Raw genomic sequence first — 21,830 nt, forward strand, 5'->3', positions numbered from 1 at the left:
TCAGGATATGTGCATAAATTGCGGTAAGTGTTATATGGCTTGCGCGGATTCTGGATATCAAGCGATTACCTTCGACGCTGACACTCACATTCCCAAGGTGACCGACGATTGCACCGGATGTACACTTTGTCTGTCCGTGTGTCCGATTATCGATTGTATTACGTAAGTTTCAATTTAAAATTATACTCTATTTTAATTTAATTTTTACTTTATTGTGTATTTTATTTTTTAGTATGGTTCCGAAAACAATTCCACACGTGATTAAGAGAGGCGTGCCGCCGAAAAATGTAATCGATATCTTTTAAATAATACTTTATCGTCACTTTCAACAAGGTATGTAAAACAATTTATCTTAACAACAGTATTGCATTTTTTTCTACATAAACGATTATTGAATGATTGTTGACATCATATTTAATTATATTAGTTTTGTGTCATTAATAACCCAGCTGATAGAATATGAAAAAATACGACAGAATACGATATTTGATTGCAATTGATAAGTTTTATTTTATTTGCGTTATATACATCACTTCCTTATTATAATACATATTATAACATACATAATTTTAATAGTACAATATGTACATAAATGACCTATTATATAAGTTAAATGAATCGACTGGTGTCGATTTTAATCCAAAAAATGGTGAAATTCAAATCTTATAAATGTATTTTGAATAAATTCATAAGACAAAACATAATACAGTTGAGAAAAGTTAAAAAATTTTACAGTACAGAATTTTTTAAGAGTTCTTATTGTTAGAAGTAGTAGAATAATATAGCGCATACATAATTGTAGGATTACATCTTTAAGAATCTTACATTTAGAAATCTTATTTTGCCAAATTGTTTGAACGTCTTCTATTTTGACCATTGACTCAAAAGCGAGGACTATCATTCCATTGATATCTGCGGCACTGATCTTTGCATTCTGAACTGCTAGTAGAAGCGCTAAAATTTGCATTTTTGATAAAAATTAATTATATCTAATTTACAATATTTAATGCAACCAATTGTTGAAAAAATTGAAATAAATTTTGTATACAAAAGCCTTTTTTTTATTGCAACAAAAATTTTAAATTTACTTAATTTGCTGCCAAACGGATAACCGAAATGAATTAAATAATAAGCACTACTATTATTTATCTTACTTGCAACCGTTCTCTGGGCATACGCAGCTGAAGCACTGTGGTCCTAGTATATTGAAATACGTTTTTCCGATCCCTTTGGAGAGTATGTTATTGGCATTCTTCAAGCACTCGTAGAACTCATTGTCGCAAGTGCAAGCAGATCTATTTGTCAAAAAATTACATAAGTTAGACAAGCAAAAAGTTAAAAATTTTTAGTAAAACAAGCGCAAAGGAACGAATTCTTTATTGAAGATGCAATATGTAATATGAGATATTGCTAGATGTACATTTCACATTTATTTACGTAAATTTTGTATTCAAATATCAGGACGATACAAAATTTATTTTAAACGTCGCAATGCTACAAAAAAATTTAACAAGAAAAAAGCATGAGAGATTGCACTACAAATAATGGTCTTATTATCTCGTTTGTCGAATTACCTCGTGAAAATGCCATTGTTATGGAGATTGAGTTTTATCTCACCACCCATCAAACTGCTTGTGCAATTATCATGCGCTCTGCAACAGGCGTCTGTCTTCTTGAATTTTCCGAGATCGTTTTCATCCTTCGCTCTATCTCCATCGCCGCACCAGAGTGTTCCTAACATGAACATTATCGATGAAGAAAATATTTCATTCAATAATGATAATAAATTCTTTTTTTATCAGACTTACAAATTTATTTCTTGCTAAACTGGTGTTTTTAGTTTTACTTTTTAATTTTTGATGCAAACAAAATAAAAAAATAAAAATTATACTTGAGAGAGAAAGAGAAAAGTACCCAATCAATTAATATCATCATTTTTTCTGCAATTTTATTACAAAATTACTTAAAAACGTCTGTCGATATTTATAAGTTTATGAAACAATAAAGCAACCAAAATATATAATACATAATCACGTCATAAATGTACAGGTATTTTTTGCAAAAATATAAATAAAAGAACCTAGTTACGAATTTATTTGTAACATTAAAATATTTAAAGTTTTCTTTTAAGAAACAACGTTTGCTTTTCAAAAAGGAAACAAATTTAAAATATACTACAATTTGTTTTTAAAACATTGTCTGAAAAAAACATATCGCGGAAGTTACAGCTGCAATTGACGTATACGCTTCTCGTATTTACATCTGATTGCACGCATGAACGTGAGAAATAAAAGTTTAGATTAGAATCCTTCGGCACATCGCATGTATCAGAAGTCGATTATTAGATTCAACGTTTTTGATTATCATTGTGGAATTTTCCAGCAAACTTTTGCGATGGTTCTTAACGTTTGTAACGATTGAAATGTATCTTTCGAAGCATTTCATTCTTTTTCGCAATCCATATTTATTCTAACAGAATAACTTTATTTAAAAAATTTTAAATTAATATTATTTAAAACATAAAATTAGATTTCAGTTACAGTTTTATACTTTATAAACAATTCTTGAAGATACTTGCATTTAATGAACGGATTAACGGTGGCACGGTGTTATCTTGTTTCTTCATAAATATGAAGTATGGCGAGGAAAAAGCGAGTTTGTTCAATATTTTACATATCGTTATAAAGATAATTTTGTTTTTCGTGATTATTCGAATACGAACTATAAGTCGTCCGTCAATTTATACATATGTCATATTGTCTCATTGCACATATTGCGCATATTGAACATATTGCAGTGACAGTAAATCAGCATATTAACTCTATTAACATATTAACTACATTTATAATATTATTGATAACTGTAATGGCTTTTTTTCAGAAAAAGATTGTTACGTAATTAATTAGCTAATAAAAATAAAAGATGAAATCAGAAATTGAAGACTTTACATAAAATAATCTGCAAATACTATATTTTCAATAATTTTTTTGCTGAAAAATATTGTATTTGTTATAATTGATAGCAATGTGTAAAATTCATGCGCTTATTGTCAATTATAAAAATATTTATTGCACACAAAATGGAACCAAAGAATATTCTTTTTATGCTTAAAAAATATAAAATATTAATGATATTTAATAAAAATATTATTAAGATTTGCTCTTTCTTAAATTTTGAACAATAATCGTAATAAAAAACAAGCTATTAGAGCAAGAGAGAGCTAGTTAAAATTGCTCAAAATTTATTTTATTAACAATGTACAAACGTTTCGGTCTAAAGAGATGTGGCCATCTTCAGTGTACAAATTTTAAAATTAATAATGAAGTTATAAACAGAACATAATGGTGATACATAAGTTAAGTAAACAAGAAACGCTTTCGAACTTTGATTTTAACTTTGATTAGATCTCTTCTGGTAATCCTGCTTATACATTTTGTTTTTAACTTGTTAAAAGTGTGTAATGCCATAGAACGTCCAACGCGTAAACAATTCGTCGGATATGTATGTCAAAATTTAAAAAATGATACATGTGTCATTGATAGTGAGCGAAACTCGACTAATCAGTCGAGGCAAATTCATTATTAATTTTAAAATTTGTACACTGAAGATGGTCACGTTTCTTTAGGCCGAAACGTTTGTATATTGTTAATAAGATGAATTTTGAGCAATTTTAACTAGCTCTTGCTCTAATAGCTTGTTTTTTATTATATTTAATAGTTTAATATTTAATAGTTTAATATAAAATAATGTTTTGTTTTAATTCTAAAAAAAATTCTGATAATATTCTTAATATTTTAATGGAATATATATATTTTTATATTTTATTTTTAAATTATACGCAAAAGTAGATTTCCTTAAATTTATTATTACCATTTAAAATGTTTTCTTGTAAACTCTTCAATTACGAATAGTCGAATTACCTGGAAAGATCAACTTGAACTTCATTGTTTCTGTATAGTCTCGGATTTTGTTGATATTGCTGTTAAAGGATCTTGCAAGCACGTTATCGTTCTGGGTAGGTTTAGTAAAAGGCCATTCCCAAAATGATATACGAGTTTTATCGGAGCCAGGCGGAACGTCTTCATCACAGTTAACATTATTCGTTGTATCCTCACAATCACCGAATTGAACGGCGATGTTGAGTACGAGGAAGAGTACGAAGAGACAGACACGTACACGTGACATTGCACTATGTTTTCACCTGGAATAAATGACGGTAGGATAAGAAATAGTTCTAATGAACAAAAGCACACGCTGTTAAGTGCATGTTATAATAAAAAAGCTAAGAGGAGAATTATTTAAATATCAAATTAAACACTTGTAAGTTACAAAGAAATTCTTAGACACATGTCTTAGAATAGAAATGATACATTCTCTATAATCGTAAGATTCTTAATCATACGTAAAATTGTTTCATGGTAAAAATATTTGAGAAGTTTTTTATAACAATAATGTTTACATAAGTCTCTTTTTTTTTTACTTTCTGATATAAATACAATTTTATTGAAAACATGATATGAACTAGGACGCTTTAATGATTTCATATCTAAATCATTGCCATTCAACGTATTGTTTAAGTTATGATAAGCTGAAAAACAATTGTATATTCAGGGTCTGACACCGTTTTCCCTTAAGGCTGACTCTGCGTCTATTTTTTTACACAAATTGTAGATAATTAATGACTTATAATTACAGTGTAATTTAAGTGTTGCAATATTTAAATTAAGTACCTATATAGTAACGACTGACTACGATGGTCGTTCATTTAAATAAACTATTTCTTAATATTTTAATAATTTTTATTTTTATATAGAATTATAACTGGAGATAAAAGTGGCAAAGTTAAATACTGTCCAACCATAATCTATATTAAAACAATTTCTTTCTTTCACGTGATAAATGAGTAAAATAGCAGAAATTTTTCAAATGAAATACTCGATTGCAAAATTTTTATGCATCGTTTATAGTCACGTCATGTTTATAGTTTACTGCCAAATTTGCCTTATCTTTCACAACAAGCAATAAATTTTTTATGCATATATGTGCGGGGATTATGAAAGGAAGCTAAGTCATATATTGTGATAATTTTTTTATTTTAAAATACTTCGACATTTTATAGATCGATGTAACACAAAATAAATAATAAAATCAATTTAAAAAAATTTTTTACTTTAATAGTTTACTTTTATAGTCATCAACACATATATGAATTTTTGTATTTTGGATACTCCAATATTTTTCAATAAAATTTTTAAAATAAAAAATTGATAATGAAAAATATCTATCTACTAAAAAAAATATATATAAAATTTTATTTTTTTAACAATTTATGTTACACTTTTTTAATAAATGTTATTTTTTTTTTACAAATTTTAAGTATTCAATAGTTTAATAAAATAAAATCGATTATATTTGAATAAATAAAAAATATAACAAATCTAAACAAAAACGCAAATGAATTACACCACACTATAATAAACAATTTACATTTGCTCGGTAATTCACTTGCGCTTTTATATAGATTTGTTCAGTCATTCCAGTCTTCTAAAATTTAAAAAGTACAACACACTTTTATTTAACAATTATTGAAGATAGATTATAGCACTATCGCGAGGAAAAAAATACAAATATAAAATACATTAACCATATATTAAAACATTAATTTTTTTTATTTTAAAAATTTTATTGAAAAATATTGGAACATTAGAGTATCCAAAATACAAAAATTCATATATGTGCTGATGATTATAAAAGTAAACTAAGTAAATAATTAAAAAAAATTGATTTTATTATTTATTTTGTGTTACATTGATCTATAAAATGTCGAAGTATTTAAAAAAAAATGATAATAATAACGATGTAAGAAATAGTGAAATTGATTTAAGCTGATATAATAATTCTTCGTTCGAGACTTTTGCTAATCTCGCGAAAATTATAGCGAACATTGTGTCTGCTTACCTGATTGCAACCGACTGGCGACACGGGCTGGCCACAGCTTGACAGTACTTCACTTAAATATCTTCGCGGATATCTTATTCCACCTGCGGAAGGTGGCGCACGCAGGGTGTGCGAAGGTAAGTCGAATATTGTCATTTAACACTTGTGCAAATGTCAAAGGTGGGCCCAAGGAGAATTCCGCCGGTACATATATCAGTTGTATTATCTATGTAGACGATAAAGATAAAAGTTTGCAATTAGTATTCATTTGAATGACGTGACAAACAATCAGCAATGTGCATAATTTGCGATGGACAACTTTGCCTTTTATTTGTCTTTTTCAATGCTTGTTTATCCGTTTGATCCCGATGGTATACAGCTGTGAAATGTTATCCACTATTATTGTTTGATACGACGGGTGTTCTATTATGAAGACTCTTCCGCAGAATTAGAAGTATGTATCATCGCAATTGATCATTAACGTGTCGCATTTAATGAACAACCATTGCTGTTTGCGTACGCAAAATACATATTTCTGACACTCTGCACTGATTGTGAGAAAAAAATTTCGGTTAAAATTGATCGGAAAATCCATTCAAAAAGTAACAAACAGATATTATCGATCCCTTCAATCGTGACAACACTGAGAAAAATATCCAGCGACTCTAATCGGAAAAAACCGTTTGAACATCTTATTCAATTGATTTTGATTGGATTTGGGGCTATCCGATGAAATGATGGATGCCTTTATCCGATGAAATAAAATTTCAAATGAAATATGAACGGATAATGAGCTGCGATTTACTTATCCGTTTAAATTGATATATAATATGATCGGACATTGCACTTGATCGAATAAAAATAAGGTATTTTTTCCGAACAAGCTGAATGTCCGATCTAATGTACTATATCCGATTAAAATATTATCCGATAAAGTGTAATATCCGATGAAATACAATTTATCCGTTCAGAAGTCCGATGAAATACATGTGTACACATTTCGAAGTCGCACTCGAAGTAACTCGATTGTGATTGGTCGTGCTAACAGTCATACCGATGGGCCCAGCGTGCATGAGCCTGTACTCTATTGTCTCGTGTTCGTCATCGAAGCAGCGTGAAGGCAGTGTGACGCAATATTGTGTGCAATATTTTGTATATAATAGTGTATTACGTGTCAATTATTAAGAAGTGAAAGAAATGAATTGTAATACAGTTAGAACTGTTCTTGAAGAACTCAAAGTAGAAGAAGAAGTGATACAAATTAATATTAATATTAATTGGTATATTTAAGGGGAAAATTCCGATCAGATGTTAGATCTATTGATCGGACATAATATAATCGGACTATTCGTTCAAAAAGTAACAAACGGATATTTTAGATCGGATATTTTCTAATCGGAATTTTCTGATCGGTTATTTCAGTCTTCATCGGTTATTTTTTCCGATTGAAGGGATCGATAATATCCGTTTGTTACTTTTTGAATGGATTTTCCGATCAATTTTAACCGGATTTTTCTCTCAGTGTTCTAATGTCTCTATATTTAATTCAACTTTTAATCACTTAAATGATAAACGTGGCGTTTGACTTATACATTGCTTGTTTTTTCAGAGTTTTAAACAGATGAATATTCCTCAAACTAGAATACCTAATCAAATGGTACCTCATGCGGATACGAAGATCGCTCTTCTCGGTTGCGGACCAGCTTCTCTCTCGTGTGCGACATTTCTCGCTCGACTTGGTTACAATGATATTACGATCTTTGAAAAAGAAAAATATATCGGCGGATAAGTCTTTCCGAAGTACTACAATACAGACTTCCATATGACGTTGTCAGCTTCGAGGTGGATCTCGTTAGAGATTTATGAGTGAAAATTGAGTTAGGAAGATCGCTGTCCAAAGACGATTTGACAATACAGATAAATTTGATTTAAAAATAATAATTTGTTGATTCTTTACAGTATTTGTTTTTAATTATATTAGATTCTAATAAAGTAATTTTTATATTATGGCCTTATCAGTTTATTTTAATTTTGAGAAAAATGGTTTAAATTTTTTAAATTAATTTTTGTTGATATTTTCTAAATTCTAACTTTAAAAATTATGATTTAAAATTTTTTTATCAAATTTAGTAATAAATTATTCTACGAATAAGTTCCAAAATGTTTTAGGGCCTTCAAGATGTTGGATGTAAAGTAATTCTTTTTAGGAATTGGCTTTCCAGAGCCAAAGAGTATATCGATTTTCGAAAATCTTCGGAGATGGGTTTCTTCACCTCGAAGAGCTTTCTGCCCGCTGTCGCGAAAGGCAGCAAGCCGGGAATGTGCGCTTGCAAGAGCAATCAGGAACTTCCATCTCTTCGTGGTAATGTGATTGTTCTCGGTGCGGGAGACACAGCTTTTGATTGCGCTACTTCCGCCCTCCGTTGTGGAGCGAAAAAAGTGTTTGTTGTTTTTCGAAAAGGTTTTACTAACGTACGTGCTGTTTCAGAAGAGGTAATTGTCCATAATATTTATAAAATAACTTATTCTTATTATTTAAATTCTTATTTAAAAACCTAAGAAAAAAATTGATTTGATAATTTAGGACTTAAAGATTTAGAATCCAAGCGTTCAAATTTGAAATATTCAAAAGTTGTTTATAGATGGATTTAGCGAAAGAAGAGAAATGTGAATTTTTACCATTCCAATCGCCAAGACGAGTCGTTCTTCGTAACAAGAAGATTGCCGCAATCGAATTTTGCAGGACTGAACAGAACGAAGAAGGCGAGTGGGTAGAGGACGAAGAACAAAAGGTTGTTTTGAAAGCGGATTTCGTGATTTCAGCTTTCGGTTCGGGATTGTATAACCCAGTTGGTGAGCAATTATATAGTGTTTTACATGTGTTTATACACATTAAAACTATATAAAGAAAAAAAATAATAGAAATATATTAGAAATATTACAAATAAGATCATTTATTACTTAATTATTTTATATGATATAAGGAATCCTTATATCAGACAATTAAAATAATTTTAAGTATTTATTAAAATAATTTGTTATCAAATATTATTTTGCTACGATATGAATTTATTATATATTACTCTAATAAATAACTAACTACCTATGACATTAACATGATATTGATCTATCTATTGTTGTGCCCGTACTATTTTGCCGCTGATGCTGTGTGTGTTACAGCTGACGGACCGATCGATAATATCGATCGGTCATTAGAAAGTTGAAGCCAAATGGCATTTATTAATAATCTTTCTTATATTCTTTGTCAAGTCAACGAATATTGAATAGCGGTTTAAACGGTCTCTATGACAGTTATAAACAAACTGTTATATGTCAGATCTTTGGTAGCTGTCTGCTCGGGCGGACGTTTATGACAGCTCCGATCTTAGTATTGTATTCTTGGTTACTAATTATTGAGTTCTGTGTTTATTATTAAAGTGTCCTTTTTCATAAAAAGTGTTGATTTATTTGTGCGAACTGCGCGACTCGTTTCGGAAACGTAATACTATGATATGATATAAAGAAAAATTTATGATGAATAGTGATGCGTGCTATGGAGCCAATTAAGATGAACAAGTGGAACTTGCCGGAAGTAGACTACGTTGACAACCTCAGTGCCAGGTGTCTTCTGTGGAGGAGACCTTGCTGGAGTCGCTCAAACGACCGTGGAATCTGTGAATGATGGGAAAACAGCTGCATGGTATATTCACAAATATATACAGGTGTGTCATCAACTAGCATATTTTAATTAATTCTGTGACATTGCAGTTTGCAAACTGCAGAATGTCACAGAAACATGGAATTTTATTAGAAGTAAACATAAATTTATATTTCTTAGCTAAAGTTATTCAGTGTTGCCAATTAATAATATATGGTGTAATTTGATAATTAATATAATAAGAAAAAACTTGCATTTGTGTTTATTTTAATAAATCTATACAATGTAAAACAAAATACAAAGCAAAATTTAATGTACATAGATTTGCATTTCTTATTTTTCAAAATTAATAAAATAATTTATATTATGGTCTTGGTTGCTCTTTTTTTATTTCATTTTTTGCGTTTTTTCTAGGAATCTTATGATTTGACGGTGCCGGAATCTTCGCTGTTATCGAAATTTAACACCGCCATCGACGACGTTGACCTGAGTGTCGAGATGTGTGGTCTGAAATTTGAAAATCCCTTCGGTTCGGCTTCCGCTCCACCTTGCACCACCAGCGCGATGATTCGACGGGCTTTCGAAGCCGGTTGGTTCTTTGCCATCATGAAAACTTTCTCTTTGGACAAGGTATTTTACGAAGAAATTATCGTCAAGTTTCAAACTTATATTTTATTTTCACAAATTTTTTTATTTATCTTAAATATGTTATCACAGGATCTCGTTACTAATGTATCGCCGCGCATTATTAAAGGCACAACGTCTCGTCATCATTACGGACCCGAGCAGAGCAGTTTTCTCAATATTGAGCTAATATCTGAAAAAGCCGCCAATTACTGGTGCGGCAGTATTACAGAACTGAAGCGAGACTTCCCTACGAAGGTATGTACTTGAATAGTAGTTTTAATATATGTAAAATTGTGAAAGAGTATAATGATGAAATTAGAATAATTTTTAATTAATTGCTAGAGATCAACGGTTTATTTTTTGTATCATTTATTTTTGCACAGATCGTCATTGCGAGCATCATGTGCACTTATAACAGAATTGATTGGACAGAATTGGCGAGGAAAGCGGAAGCATCAGGTGCTGATGGCTTGGAATTAAATTTATCCTGTCCTCATGGCATGGGAGAGTCTGGAATGGTCTAGCTTGTAGACAGGTTTATTTTCTTTTTAATTTCCTCTTTTTTTTTTATTAAAATTTAAAATCTAAATTAATGACAAATTAATTTTTAGGATCCTGAACTGGTTTGAAATATCTCCAGATGGGTTCGTGAAGCCGTCAAGATACTGTTCTTCGTAAAATTGACACCCAATATCACTGATATCCTTTCAATCGCCAAGGCGGCTTACGAAGGTAAAGTTATTTCAAGAAATTAATACAAATTTTTAAATTTATGTATTTGCGGAAAATATAAAAATAAAAAGTGCTGTAGAAAATATAATTTACATTAAAATTATCTCTAAATAATTAACAATATTAAGATATTTATTGATGTAGGCAAAGCTAATGGCGTTACCGCAATTAACACGGTATCGGGATTAATGGGATTGTACGCCGATGCAACTCCATGGCCGGCGGTTGGTCTAAACAAATCCACGACGTACGGTGGAGTGTCAGGAAACGCTACCCGACCTCAAGCTGTAAGGGTCATCTCGACGATCTCGAAGCATCTTCCGGGTTTCCCAATACTTGGTGCCGGCGGCGTCGATTCAGCCGACGTTGCTCTGCAATTCTTGCATTGCGGTGCATCAGTTGTTCAGGTAAATTACTCTGTTTATGTATTAAGATTGGGATTAAATTGACATTTTACTGCACAATTTATAATATAATTTTATAAGAAGTTAAATTGTAGAAAAATGGAATATCAATATAATATTTAATATGCAGGTTTGCAGTGCCATCCAAAATCAAGATTTTACCCTGATAGATGATTATGTAACTGGTTTGAAAGCATTATTATACTTGAAGAGTCTTGCGCAGATAAAAGATTGGGACGGTCAGAGTCCACCGACATTCAAACATCAAAAAGGCAAGCCTGTTTCCTTGCAACATGCTCTCGGCAAAGTAAGCATTGTAATCACATATTTTTACTTATTGTAAGCATTACTAATTATTTATCAATCTTTTAACAACAAAACTGAAAAGAAACTAATTAAACGTTTATTGCAGTTATAGATATCAATATTGAACACAATGTTTTCGCGAAAAAATGTAACATTTGAATATATTAATATAAAATTAAGAATTTTCTACAAAATAATAAAATTAATAATTTATATTAAAATATTATCCAGCATAATTATTACATTGCTATTTTAGAATTTTGAGAAAGTTTTTTTCATTAAAAAATGTTTAATAAATTTGATAATTGTAATATTTTTTTCAATATATATGCGTGTGTGTGAGTGTGTATGTATGTATGCTTCTATTTTATATGTAAAATTGTTCTGTAGAATATACCATATTTCGGGGAATATCAAAAGTTGCGTGAACAGAAAATAGCCGAGCTGAAAGCAAACTCAAATCCCTTGGATCAAGTTATCAAAGTAACACGACCGGCTCAAGAACCAATCGCTCCGATACCTAGCGTTAAGGACGTAATTGGTAAAGCGACAGCCCATATCAGCAGCTACAAAGAATTAGACAACAAGAAGCAAGTTGTCGCCTTGATTGACGATGTATGTTATAAATATTTTGGCTAATTAATATCTTAATTATCTAAATAATATTTAAACGATATTTAATTATATGATATTCAAGTATCTTTACATTTATTTGCCACTCTTTTCAGGATATGTGCATAAATTGCGGTAAGTGTTATATGGCTTGCGCGGATTCTGGATATCAAGCGATTACCTTCGACGCTGACACTCACATTCCCAAGGTGACCGACGATTGCACCGGATGTACACTTTGTCTGTCCGTGTGTCCGATTATCGATTGTATTACGTAAGTTTCAATTTAAAATTATACTCTATTTTAATTTAATTTTTACTTTATTGTGTATTTTATTTTTTAGTATGGTTCCGAAAACAATTCCACACGTGATTAAGAGAGGCGTGCCGCCGAAAAATGTAATCGATATCTTTTAAATAATACTTTATCGTCACTTTCAACAAGGTATGTAAAACAATTTATCTTAACAACAGTATTGCATTTTTTTCTACATAAACGATTATTGAATGATTGTTGACATCATATTTAATTATATTAGTTTTGTGTCATTAATAACCCAGCTGATAGAATATGAAAAAATACGACAGAATACGATATTTGATTGCAATTGATAAGTTTTATTTTATTTGCGTTATATACATCACTTCCTTATTATAATACATATTATAACATACATAATTTTAATAGTACAATATGTACATAAATGACCTATTATATAAGTTAAATGAATCGACTGGTGTCGATTTTAATCCAAAAAATGGTGAAATTCAAATCTTATAAATGTATTTTGAATAAATTCATAAGACAAAACATAATACAGTTGAGAAAAGTTAAGAAATTTTACAGTACAGAATTTTTTAAGAGTTCTTATTGTTAGAAGTAGTAGAATAATATAGCGCATACATAATTGTAGGATTACATCTTTAAGAATCTTACATTTAGAAATCTTATTTTGCCAAATTGTTTGAACGTCTTCTATTTTGACCATTGACTCAAAAGCGAGGACTATCATTCCATTGATATCTGCGGCACTGATCTTTGCATTCTGAACTGCTAGTAGAAGCGCTAAAATTTGCATTTTTGATAAAAATTAATTATATCTAATTTACAATATTTAATGCAACCAATTGTTGAAAAAATTGAAATAAATTTTGTATACAAAAGCCTTTTTTTTATTGCAACAAAAATTTTAAATTTACTTAATTTGCTGCCAAACGGATAACCGAAATGAATTAAATAATAAGCACTACTATTATTTATCTTACTTGCAACCGTTCTCTGGGCATACGCAGCTGAAGCACTGTGGTCCTAGTATATTGAAATACGTTTTTCCGATCCCTTTGGAGAGTATGTTATTGGCATTCTTCAAGCACTCGTAGAACTCATTGTCGCAAGTGCAAGCAGATCTATTTGTCAAAAAATTACATAAGTTAGACAAGCAAAAAGTTAAAAATTTTTAGTAAAACAAGCGCAAAGGAACGAATTCTTTATTGAAGATGCAATATGTAATATGAGATATTGCTAGATGTACATTTCACATTTATTTACGTAAATTTTGTATTCAAATATCAGGACGATACAAAATTTATTTTAAACGTCGCAATGCTACAAAAAAATTTAACAAGAAAAAAGCATGAGAGATTGCACTACAAATAATGGTCTTATTATCTCGTTTGTCGAATTACCTCGTGAAAATGCCATTGTTATGGAGATTGAGTTTTATCTCACCACCCATCAAACTGCTTGTGCAATTATCATGCGCTCTGCAACAGGCGTCTGTCTTCTTGAATTTTCCGAGATCGTTTTCATCCTTCGCTCTATCTCCATCGCCGCACCAGAGTGTTCCTAACATGAACATTATCGATGAAGAAAATATTTCATTCAATAATGATAATAAATTCTTTTTTTATCAGACTTACAAATTTATTTCTTGCTAAACTGGTGTTTTTAGTTTTACTTTTTAATTTTTGATGCAAACAAAATAAAAAAATAAAAATTATACTTGAGAGAGAAAGAGAAAAGTACCCAATCAATTAATATCATCATTTTTTCTGCAATTTTATTACAAAATTACTTAAAAACGTCTGTCGATATTTATAAGTTTATGAAACAATAAAGCAACCAAAATATATAATACATAATCACGTCATAAATGTACAGGTATTTTTTGCAAAAATATAAATAAAAGAACCTAGTTACGAATTTATTTGTAACATTAAAATATTTAAAGTTTTCTTTTAAGAAACAACGTTTGCTTTTCAAAAAGGAAACAAATTTAAAATATACTACAATTTGTTTTTAAAACATTGTCTGAAAAAAACATATCGCGGAAGTTACAGCTGCAATTGACGTATACGCTTCTCGTATTTACATCTGATTGCACGCATGAACGTGAGAAATAAAAGTTTAGATTAGAATCCTTCGGCACATCGCATGTATCAGAAGTCGATTATTAGATTCAACGTTTTTGATTATCATTGTGGAATTTTCCAGCAAACTTTTGCGATGGTTCTTAACGTTTGTAACGATTGAAATGTATCTTTCGAAGCATTTCATTCTTTTTCGCAATCCATATTTATTCTAACAGAATAACTTTATTTAAAAAATTTTAAATTAATATTATTTAAAACATAAAATTAGATTTCAGTTACAGTTTTATACTTTATAAACAATTCTTGAAGATACTTGCATTTAATGAACGGATTAACGGTGGCACGGTGTTATCTTGTTTCTTCATAAATATGAAGTATGGCGAGGAAAAAGCGAGTTTGTTCAATATTTTACATATCGTTATAAAGATAATTTTGTTTTTCGTGATTATTCGAATACGAACTATAAGTCGTCCGTCAATTTATACATATGTCATATTGTCTCATTGCACATATTGCGCATATTGAACATATTGCAGTGACAGTAAATCAGCATATTAACTCTATTAACATATTAACTACATTTATAATATTATTGATAACTGTAATGGCTTTTTTTCAGAAAAAGATTGTTACGTAATTAATTAGCTAATAAAAATAAAAGATGAAATCAGAAATTGAAGACTTTACATAAAATAATCTGCAAATACTATATTTTCAATAATTTTTTTGCTGAAAAATATTGTATTTGTTATAATTGATAGCAATGTGTAAAATTCATGCGCTTATTGTCAATTATAAAAATATTTATTGCACACAAAATGGAACCAAAGAATATTCTTTTTATGCTTAAAAAATATAAAATATTAATGATATTTAATAAAAATATTATTAAGATTTGCTCTTTCTTAAATTTTGAACAATAATCGTAATAAAAAACAAGCTATTAGAGCAAGAGAGAGCTAGTTAAAATTGCTCAAAATTTATTTTATTAACAATGTACAAACGTTTCGGTCTAAAGAGATGTGGCCATCTTCAGTGTACAAATTTTAAAATTAATAATGAAGTTATAAACAGAACATAATGGTGATACATAAGTTAAGTAAACAAGAAACGCTTTCGAACTTTGATTTTAACTTTGATTAGATCTCTTCTGGTAATCCTGCTTATACATTTTGTTTTTAACTTGTTAAAAGTGTGTAATGCCATAGAACGTCCAACGCGTAAACAATTCGTCGGATATGTATGTCAAAATTTAAAAAATGATACATGTGTCATTGATAGTGAGCGAAACTCGACTAATCAGTCGAGGCAAATTCATTATTAATTTTAAAATTTGTACACTGAAGATGGTCACGTTTCTTTAGGCCGAAACGTTTGTATATTGTTAATAAGATGAATTTTGAGCAATTTTAACTAGCTCTTGCTCTAATAGCTTGTTTTTTATTATATTTAATAGTTTAATATTTAATAGTTTAATATAAAATAATGTTTTGTTTTAATTCTAAAAAAAATTCTGATAATATTCTTAATATTTTAATGGAATATATATATTTTTATATTTTATTTTTAAATTATACGCAAAAGTAGATTTCCTTAAATTTATTATTACCATTTAAAATGTTTTCTTGTAAACTCTTCAATTACGAATAGTCGAATTACCTGGAAAGATCAACTTGAACTTCATTGTTTCTGTATAGTCTCGGATTTTGTTGATATTGCTGTTAAAGGATCTTGCAAGCACGTTATCGTTCTGGGTAGGTTTAGTAAAAGGCCATTCCCAAAATGATATACGAGTTTTATCGGAGCCAGGCGGAACGTCTTCATCACAGTTAACATTATTCGTTGTATCCTCACAATCACCGAATTGAACGGCGATGTTGAGTACGAGGAAGAGTACGAAGAGACAGACACGTACACGTGACATTGCACTATGTTTTCACCTGGAATAAATGACGGTAGGATAAGAAATAGTTCTAATGAACAAAAGCACACGCTGTTAAGTGCATGTTATAATAAAAAAGCTAAGAGGAGAATTATTTAAATATCAAATTAAACACTTGTAAGTTACAAAGAAATTCTTAGACACATGTCTTAGAATAGAAATGATACATTCTCTATAATCGTAAGATTCTTAATCATACGTAAAATTGTTTCATGGTAAAAATATTTGAGAAGTTTTTTATAACAATAATGTTTACATAAGTCTTTTTTTTTTTTACTTTCTGATATAAATACAATTTTATTGAAAACATGATATGAACTAGGACGCTTTAATGATTTCATATCTAAATCATTGCCATTCAACGTATTGTTTAAGTTATGATAAGCTGAAAAACAATTGTATATTCAGGGTCTGACACCGTTTTCCCTTAAGGCTGACTCTGCGTCTATTTTTTTACACAAATTGTAGATAATTAATGACTTATAATTACAGTGTAATTTAAGTGTTGCAATATTTAAATTAAGTACCTATATAGTAACGACTGACTACGATGGTCGTTCATTTAAATGAACTATTCGTTTCTTAATATTTTAATAATCTTTATTTTCATATAGAATTATAACTGTGGAGATAAAAGTGGCAAAATTAAATACTGTCCAACCATAATCTATATTATTATAAAACAATTTCTTTCTTTCACGTGATAAATGAGTAAAATAGCAGAAATTTTTTAAATGAAATACTTGATTGCAAAATTTTTATGCATTGTTTATAGTCACGTCATGTTTATAGTTTACTGCCAAATTTGCCTTATCTTTCACAACAAGCGATAAATTTTTTATGCAAAATGCATATATGTGCTGGTGATTATGAAAGGAAGCTAAGTCATATATTGTAATAATTTTTTTATTTTAAAATACTTTGACATTTTATAGATCGATGTAACACAAAATAAATAATAAAATCAATTTTAAAAAATTTTTTATTTTTATAGTTTACTTTTATAGTCATCAGCACATATATGAATTTTTGTATTTTGGATACTCTAATGTTCCAATATTTTTCAATAAAATTTTTAAAATAAAAAATTGATAATGAAAAATATCTATCTACTAAAAAAAAATATATATAAAATTTTATTTTTTTAACAATTTATGTTACACTTTTTTAATAAATGTTATTTTATTTTTTCACAAATTTTTTAGTAATCAATAGTTTAATAAAATAAAATTGATTATATTTGAATAAATAAAAAATATAACAAATCTAAACAAAAACGCAAATAAATTACACCACACTATAACTAGAATAAACAATTTACATTTGCTCGGTAATTCACTTGCGCTTTTATATAGATTTGTTCAGTAGTTATTTCAGTCTTCTAAAATTTAAAAAGTATAACACACTTTTATTTAACAATTATTGAAGATAGATTATCGCACTATCGCAAGGAAAAAAATACAAATATAAAATACATTGACCATATATTAAAACATTAATTTTTTTTATTTTAAAAATTTTATTGAAAAATATTGGAACATTAGAGTATCCAAAATACAAAAATTCATATATGTGCTGATGATTATAAAAGTAAACTAAGTAAATAATTTAAAAAAATTGATTTTATTATTTATTTTGTGTTACATTGATCTATAAAATGTCGAAGTATTTAAAAAAAAATGATAATAATAACGATGTAAGAAATAGTGAAATTGATTTAAGCTGATATAATAATTCTTCGTTCGAGACTTTTGCTAATCTCGCGAAAATTATAGCGAACATTGTGTCTGCTTACCTGATTGCAATCGACTGGCGACACGGGCTGGCCACAGCTTGACAGTACTTCACTTAAGTATCTTCGCGGATATCTTATTCCACCTGCAGAAGGTGGCGCACGCAGGGTGTGCGAAGGTAAGTCGAATATTGTCATTTAACACTTGTGCAAATGTCAAAGGTGGGCCCAAGGAGAATTTTGCCGGTACATATATCAGTTGTATTATTTATGTAGACGATAAAGATAAAAATTTGCAATTAGTATTCATTTGAATGACGTGACAAACAGTCAACAATGTGCATAATTTGCGATGGACAAACTTTGCCTTTCATTTGTCTTTCTCAATTCTTGTTTATCCGTTTGATCCCGATGGTATACAGCTGTGAAATGTTATCCATTATTATTGTTTGATACGACGGGTGTTCTATTATGAAGACTCTTCCGCAGAATTAGAAGTATGTATCATCGCAATTGATCATTAACGTGTCGCATTTAATGAACAACCATTGCTGTTTGCGTATGCAAAATACATATTTCTGACACTCTGCGCGTTGTCTACGAAGTTTATGCGATTATTAAAAGATGCAGTAGATAAATATATGGAAGGTCAAACAACAGACATTTAAGGAAATTATTTAAAAAACTCCACTTTTTAACTTTTCCTTCTCTATACATATGTCATTTATATGACCTTATTAGACCGAGCGCTACAAAATTACACGTGAATATATAAATTCATAGTCAGATAAACACTATACATATAACTTTAACATATACGATAATTAATGTATAAAAATAACAGTCTAAAATTGCTTTTAATCCGCTTAAAAAAATAACACGTACAAAATGTAAATCATTACACGAGTAACATTTTACAACACATGCTTGCAGCGCTTGCGTTTAGGAATTCTTTGCGGTATCGTCCGTATCACAGTCTTCATTATCCTGCGTTGGTTGACCCAGCAAGGCGCGGCGTTTTTGCAAACGTGCGCATCGTGGACAATAATGATTACGTTTGGATCAACAAACGCGGTGATGCACCGCCGAGCATTGGTGACATCGAACTTGTATTCCATGGAAAAATAATCTCATTGTCGCATATTTCGCACAAATATCCTTTGAAAAACATTACAGGTTATGTAATTATTACACGGTCGAAATTATATCTTTTTGCAAACAATAATTGGAATTATGCATACAGAATTATCGTAAGTTTAAAAATACTTAATGTAAAAAATTTTACGTGTATTGAATTTCAAGAATGATAATAATATGAGACCTTGATAAATAAATTGGGTGTAAAAACTCAGTTATGTCGAGTTGATGAAACGCGTCATTTTTTTCACTCGAATACTCACCTTGCTTTGCAGAGTTCGCATTGCTGCGTGATGTGTGCATGATCGTGTTGTACGCAGCGCAAAGCTCGTCCAGAAGAACGCCACTTTGAAGATCGATGAGATCCTTGACGAAGTAATTACTGGAATTCCCGATCATGTGCGCGCGTATTTTCCACGGTAATCCTTGAGCGCAAGTTTCCATAGGACTAAATAAATATCTCTTCATCATTTCTAATGTCTCTATATTTAATTCAACTTTTAATCACTTAAATGATAAACGTGGCGTTTGACTTATACATTGCTTGTTTTCCCAGATTTTTAAACAGATGAATATTCCTCAAACTAGAATACCTAATCAAATGGTACCTCATGCAGATACGAAGATCGCTCTTCTCGGTTGCGGACCAGCTTCTCTCTTATGTGCGACATTTCTCGCTCGACTTGGTTACAATGATATTACGATCTTTGAAAGAGAAAAATATATAGGCGGGTTAAGTTCTTCCGAAATACCACAATACAGACTTCCATATGACGTTGTCAGCTTCGAGGTGGATCTCGTTAGAGATTTATGAGTGAAAATTGAGTTAGGAAGATCGCTGTCCAAAGACGATTTGACAATACAGATAAATTTGATTTAAAAATAATAATTTGTTGATTTTTCACAGTATTTATTTTTAATTATATTAGATATTTTAATAAAATAATTTTTATATTATGGCCTTATCAGTCTATTTTAATTTTGAGAAAAATGGTTTAAATTTTTAAAATTAATTTTCGTTAATATTTTCTAAATTCTAACTTTAAAAATTATGATTTAAAATGTTTTTATCAATTTTAGTAATAAATTATTCTACGAATAAGTTCCAAAATGTTTTAGGGCCTTCAAAATGTTGGATATAAAGTAATCTTTTTAGGAATTGGCTTTCCAGAGCCAAAGAGTATATCGATTTTCGAAAATCTTACACCGGAAATGGGTTTCTTCACCTTGAAGAATTTTTTGCTAGCTGTCGAGAAAGGCAGCAAGCCGGGAATGTGCGCTTGCAAGAGCAATCGGGAATTTCTGTCTCTTCGTGGCAATGTTTCATTTTTTGAAATAATTTATAATGAATTATAATGAAGCGTGTGAAGGCGTGATGTTGATTAAGATGAACAGATGGAACTTGTCGAAAGTAGACGAGACTATGATGACGACCGTGACGACCTCAGTGCCAAGTGTGTTCTGTGGAGACCTTGCTGAGATCACTCAAACGACCGTGGACTCTGTGAATGATGAAAAAGCAGCTGCATGGTATATTTACAAATATATACAGATGTGCCATCAACTAGCATATTTCAATTAATTCTGTGACATTTTGCAGTTTGCAAAATGTCACAGAAATATGGAATTTTATTAGAAATAAACGTAAATTTATATTTCTTAGCTAAAGTTACTCAGTATTGTCAATTAATAATATACGGTAATTTGATAATTAATATAATATAATAAGAAAAAACTTGCATTTGTGTTTATTTTAATAAATCTATACAATGTAAAACAAAATACGAAACAAAATTTAATATACATAATTTGCATTTCTTATTTTTCAAAATTAATAAAGTAATTTATATTATGGTTTTGATTGCTCTTTTTTTATCTTATCTTTGTGTATTCCCAAGGAATCTTATGATTTGACGATGCAAGCAATTTGTCGTCTTGACTGACGATTTATGTTATAAATGACTAATTAATATTTCAATTATTTAAATAATATTTAAACGATATTTAATTGTATGATATTATCCAAGTATGTATATTTATTTGCTATTCTTTGCAGGATATGTGCATAAATTGCCGCTTATGATTTGACGATGCAAGCAATTTGTCGTCTTGACTGACGATTTATGTTATAAATGACTAATTAATATTTCAATTATTTAAATAATATTTAAACGATATTTAATTGTATGATATTATCCAAGTATGTATATTTATTTGCCATTCTTTCCAGGATATGTGCATAAATTGCCGCTAGTGCTATATGACTTGTGCGGATTCTGCATATCAGGCGATTACCTTTGACGCTAATACCCACATCCTCAAGGTGACCGATGATTGCATCTGATGCATACTTCGTCTGTCCGTGTGTTC

General features: G+C 29.7%; 2 protein-coding genes, 1 long non-coding RNA gene and 2 pseudogenes across 4 annotated transcripts; 3 read left to right on the plus strand and 2 right to left on the minus strand.

Moving 5' to 3' along the window:
* LOC136997313 (dihydropyrimidine dehydrogenase [NADP(+)]-like) overlaps positions 1–1,052 on the plus strand; it is a 7,502-nt pseudogene extending 6,450 nt beyond the window's left edge.
* LOC136998461 (phospholipase A2-like) lies at positions 486–6,097 on the minus strand. The gene is made up of 5 exons (XM_067351129.1): positions 5,959–6,097; positions 3,921–4,201; positions 1,575–1,734; positions 1,155–1,295; positions 486–954 (listed from the first exon to the last, which is right to left on the minus strand). Exons 2-5 carry the CDS (start codon positions 4,183–4,185, stop codon positions 882–884), a joined length of 639 nt encoding a protein of 212 aa, XP_067207230.1. The 5' UTR covers positions 4,186–4,201; positions 5,959–6,097; the 3' UTR covers positions 486–881.
* LOC136997338 (dihydropyrimidine dehydrogenase [NADP(+)]-like) lies at positions 5,939–13,440 on the plus strand (annotated as a pseudogene).
* On the minus strand, positions 12,874–18,526 carry LOC136998440 (phospholipase A2-like). The gene is made up of 5 exons (XM_067351061.1): positions 18,387–18,526; positions 16,309–16,589; positions 13,963–14,122; positions 13,543–13,683; positions 12,874–13,342 (listed from the first exon to the last, which is right to left on the minus strand). Exons 2-5 carry the CDS (start codon positions 16,571–16,573, stop codon positions 13,270–13,272), a joined length of 639 nt encoding a protein of 212 aa, XP_067207162.1. The 5' UTR covers positions 16,574–16,589; positions 18,387–18,526; the 3' UTR covers positions 12,874–13,269.
* A 137-nt stretch (positions 18,527–18,663) lies between these two features.
* LOC105669834 (uncharacterized) lies at positions 18,664–21,822 on the plus strand. 2 transcript variants are annotated; one of them, XR_010889304.1, is made up of 3 exons: positions 18,664–18,820; positions 19,257–20,990; positions 21,691–21,822. It is a non-coding gene; the product is annotated as an uncharacterized lncRNA (long non-coding RNA). The 2 variants fall into 2 exon arrangements; XR_010889301.1 differs by lacking the exon at positions 18,664–18,820 and having other exon boundaries at positions 18,976–19,573; positions 19,736–20,990.
* Positions 21,823–21,830: the final 8 nt, after the last annotated feature.

This window comes from Linepithema humile, chromosome 1 (assembly GCF_040581485.1).
Source record: "Linepithema humile isolate Giens D197 chromosome 1, Lhum_UNIL_v1.0, whole genome shotgun sequence".
Classification (NCBI taxonomy): Eukaryota; Metazoa; Arthropoda; class Insecta; order Hymenoptera; family Formicidae; genus Linepithema; species Linepithema humile.

What these genes read in the sequence shown, in the direction of transcription:
- LOC136998461 (XM_067351129.1), bottom strand. Translation starts at nt 4,185, where the DNA reads ATGTCACGTGTACGTGTCTGTCTCTTCGTACTCTTCCTCGTACTCAAC. An exon ending in GTTCAAGTTGATCTTTCCAG is followed by an intron (nt 1,735 to 3,920) that starts GTAATTCGACTA and finishes TGTTCATGTTAG; the next exon opens with GAACACTCTGGTGCGGCGAT. An exon ending in TGCCCAGAGAACGGTTGCAA is followed by an intron (nt 955 to 1,154) that starts GTAAGATAAATA and finishes TGCAAATTTTAG; the next exon opens with CGCTTCTACTAGCAGTTCAG.
- LOC136998440 (XM_067351061.1), bottom strand. Translation starts at nt 16,573, where the DNA reads ATGTCACGTGTACGTGTCTGTCTCTTCGTACTCTTCCTCGTACTCAAC. An exon ending in AACAATGGCATTTTCACGAG is followed by an intron (nt 13,684 to 13,962) that starts GTAATTCGACAA and finishes TTTGACAAATAG; the next exon opens with ATCTGCTTGCACTTGCGACA. An exon ending in TGCCCAGAGAACGGTTGCAA is followed by an intron (nt 13,343 to 13,542) that starts GTAAGATAAATA and finishes TGCAAATTTTAG; the next exon opens with CGCTTCTACTAGCAGTTCAG.